This window comes from Arachis hypogaea, chromosome 19 (genome assembly GCF_003086295.3).
Source record: "Arachis hypogaea cultivar Tifrunner chromosome 19, arahy.Tifrunner.gnm2.J5K5, whole genome shotgun sequence".
Classification (NCBI taxonomy): domain Eukaryota; kingdom Viridiplantae; phylum Streptophyta; class Magnoliopsida; order Fabales; family Fabaceae; genus Arachis; species Arachis hypogaea.
The window spans coordinates 66981511-66983948 of record NC_092054.1 but is presented as its reverse complement, the minus strand read 5'-3'; the positions used below and the strand labels follow the sequence as shown (position 1 = coordinate 66983948).

The following is a 2438-nucleotide window of genomic DNA, read 5'->3' as shown; positions in this document are numbered from 1 at the left end:
AGATTTAGAAACTCATACTGAATGGGAAAAACAAGTGAAAAAAGAAATAATGCTGAATGGTAGTATGTTGTTCAAATGATTATGTAAAATACACTTTAAATACTAAACAAATGACTAGTAAGGGTAAAACAGTCTATTTAGTGCTAAAATCCACTTCTGGGGCCCACTTGGTGAGTGTTTAGGTTGAGCTTTGATGAGATCCACGTGCTTTGAGGTCTCTGAGGCATAGAACGCCAGCTAGGGGGTCCTCTTTGGGCGTTTATACATTGGTCTCTGCTCTTTAGGCACTGGACGCTTGGAAGGGGACAGGTTTCTGGCGTTGGACGCCAGTTTTGGGCCTTCTAATCCAAAGCAAAGTATGAACTATTATATATTGCTGGAAAGCACTGGAAGTCAGATTTCCTAGTCATTGAGAACGCTCCATTTCGATATCTGTAGCTTAAGAAAAGCTCTTACGAATTCAAGTATGTAAGATCCGGACAGCATCTGCAGTGCTTTCTCTGTCTCTAAATCAGACTTCTGCTCCAGCTCCTCAATTTCAGCCAAAAAATACCTGAAATTGTACAAAAAAACAAAAAATCATAGTAGAATCCAAAAATGTGAATTTAACACTAAAACCTATAAAAACTTAATAAAACATACTAAAAGCTATATGAAAATAATGCCAAAAAATGTATAAAATATTCGCTCATCACTTCCCTAAAAGATGAAAGATCCTGGAAACTTTCAAATCCCATGCATCATAAGAGACATTAGCATCGAGAAAGCATTGTGTGATTTGGGTGCTAGCATCAACCTTATGTCCTTGGCCATGATGAAGAGAATGAGAATTGAAAAGGCCAAGCCAACAAGAATGTCACTTCAACTAGCAGACAGTACATTCAAGTTCCCCCATGGAGTAGTGGAGGACTTGTTAGTTAAGGTGGGTGACTTCATCTTCCCAGCAGATTTTATAGTACTTGACATGGAAGAAGAGGCCAATGCATCAATCATACTAGGGAGACCATTTTTGGCAATAACTGGAGCGATAATTGATGTACAAAAGGGAGAATTAGTCCTCAGGCTTCATGAAGAAAAGATGGTGTTCAATGTTTTTACTACTATGAGCTATCCCAAAGAGTCCATTGGAGAGTATATGATGGTAGACACAATGGAGACACTGGTCCAAGGAGTTCGAGAAGAAGACAAACTTGAAGATGAAATGAAGCAAAGGAAACCAGCATCATGCAGTGAATTACCACAAGAAAGCATAGACAGTACAATCATGTTAGACAAGACAAGCAAGGAGAAAGAACAAGCACCCAAGCTGGAACTAAAAACCCTACCTCCAAGCTTGAAGTATGCTTACTTGGGGAACAATGACACTTATCCAGTAATAATCAATTCAACCTTGAGCAAGGAACAAGAGGAGGAGCTCATTAAGGTGTTGAAACAACACAAGGATGCCATTGGGTAGACACTTTCAGATTTGAGGGGATAAGCCCTTTAATGTGCATGCATAAAATCCTTCTTGAGGAGGATGCTAAGCCTTCAATCCAACCGCAAAGAAGATTGAACCCAGCGATGAAGGAAGTGGTGCAAAAGGAAGTGCTCAAGCTATGGCAAGCAGGGGTGATTTACCCCATTTCAGATAGTCCTTTGGTGAGCCCTGTTCAAGTAGTTCCCAAGAAAGGGGGAATCACAGTTGTGCCAAATGAAAGGAATGAGCTAATACCAACAAGAACAGTCACCGGATGGTGCATGTGTGTAGACTATAGAAAGCTCAATGAAGCCATAAGAAAGGATCATTTTCCTCTACCCTTCATGGATCAAATGTTGGAGAGGCTTGCTGGCATAGTTGTCAGAACCGAACCGGTGATCGAACCGGTCAGATTCCTGGTTTATTGGTTTATTGGTTCAACTGATGAGTTATTGGTCCAACCGATAAAACCGGTCTCATGTAAATAAAAAATATAAAATAGTAAAAAACCTTAAATTACAATTTAAAATATATATTTTTACTAATATTTTAAGAATAATTAAGTCTCGAATTCTATAAATAACTAATAGAAAGATAAACATAAAATTAGTCTGTACTACTTTAATAGTATCTTAATTGGACACAATAAGAATAACAATCTATAAACTATATCCAAAGAGTAATTTTAAAGTCTAAATATCTTTATATAATTAAATAATTATATATAAATTTATTTTTCTTTTTAGAATAAGTAATTTTGTTTTATTTTTATATTAATTATTATTTTTTATTTTAAATTAATTAATTTGTACTTCAATTAAAAAATAATTAATTTAAAAAATGTTGAATATAAAAAATATTGAATTAAGTATTTTTGTGTGTATATATATATATATATATATATATATATATATATATATATATATATTAGTTAGGATATTATATAACATATAATATATACTATAAAAGCATGAAGTAT

General features: G+C 34.7%; 1 protein-coding gene across 1 annotated transcript; it reads left to right on the top strand.

The window, feature by feature from the left end:
* Positions 1-706: 706 nt before the first annotated feature.
* Positions 707-1456, top strand: LOC112778429 (uncharacterized). The gene has a single exon (XM_025822744.1). The coding sequence runs from the start codon at positions 707-709 to the stop codon at positions 1454-1456; it is 750 nt and encodes a 249-aa protein (XP_025678529.1).
* The last annotated feature ends 982 nt before the right edge of the window (positions 1457-2438 follow it).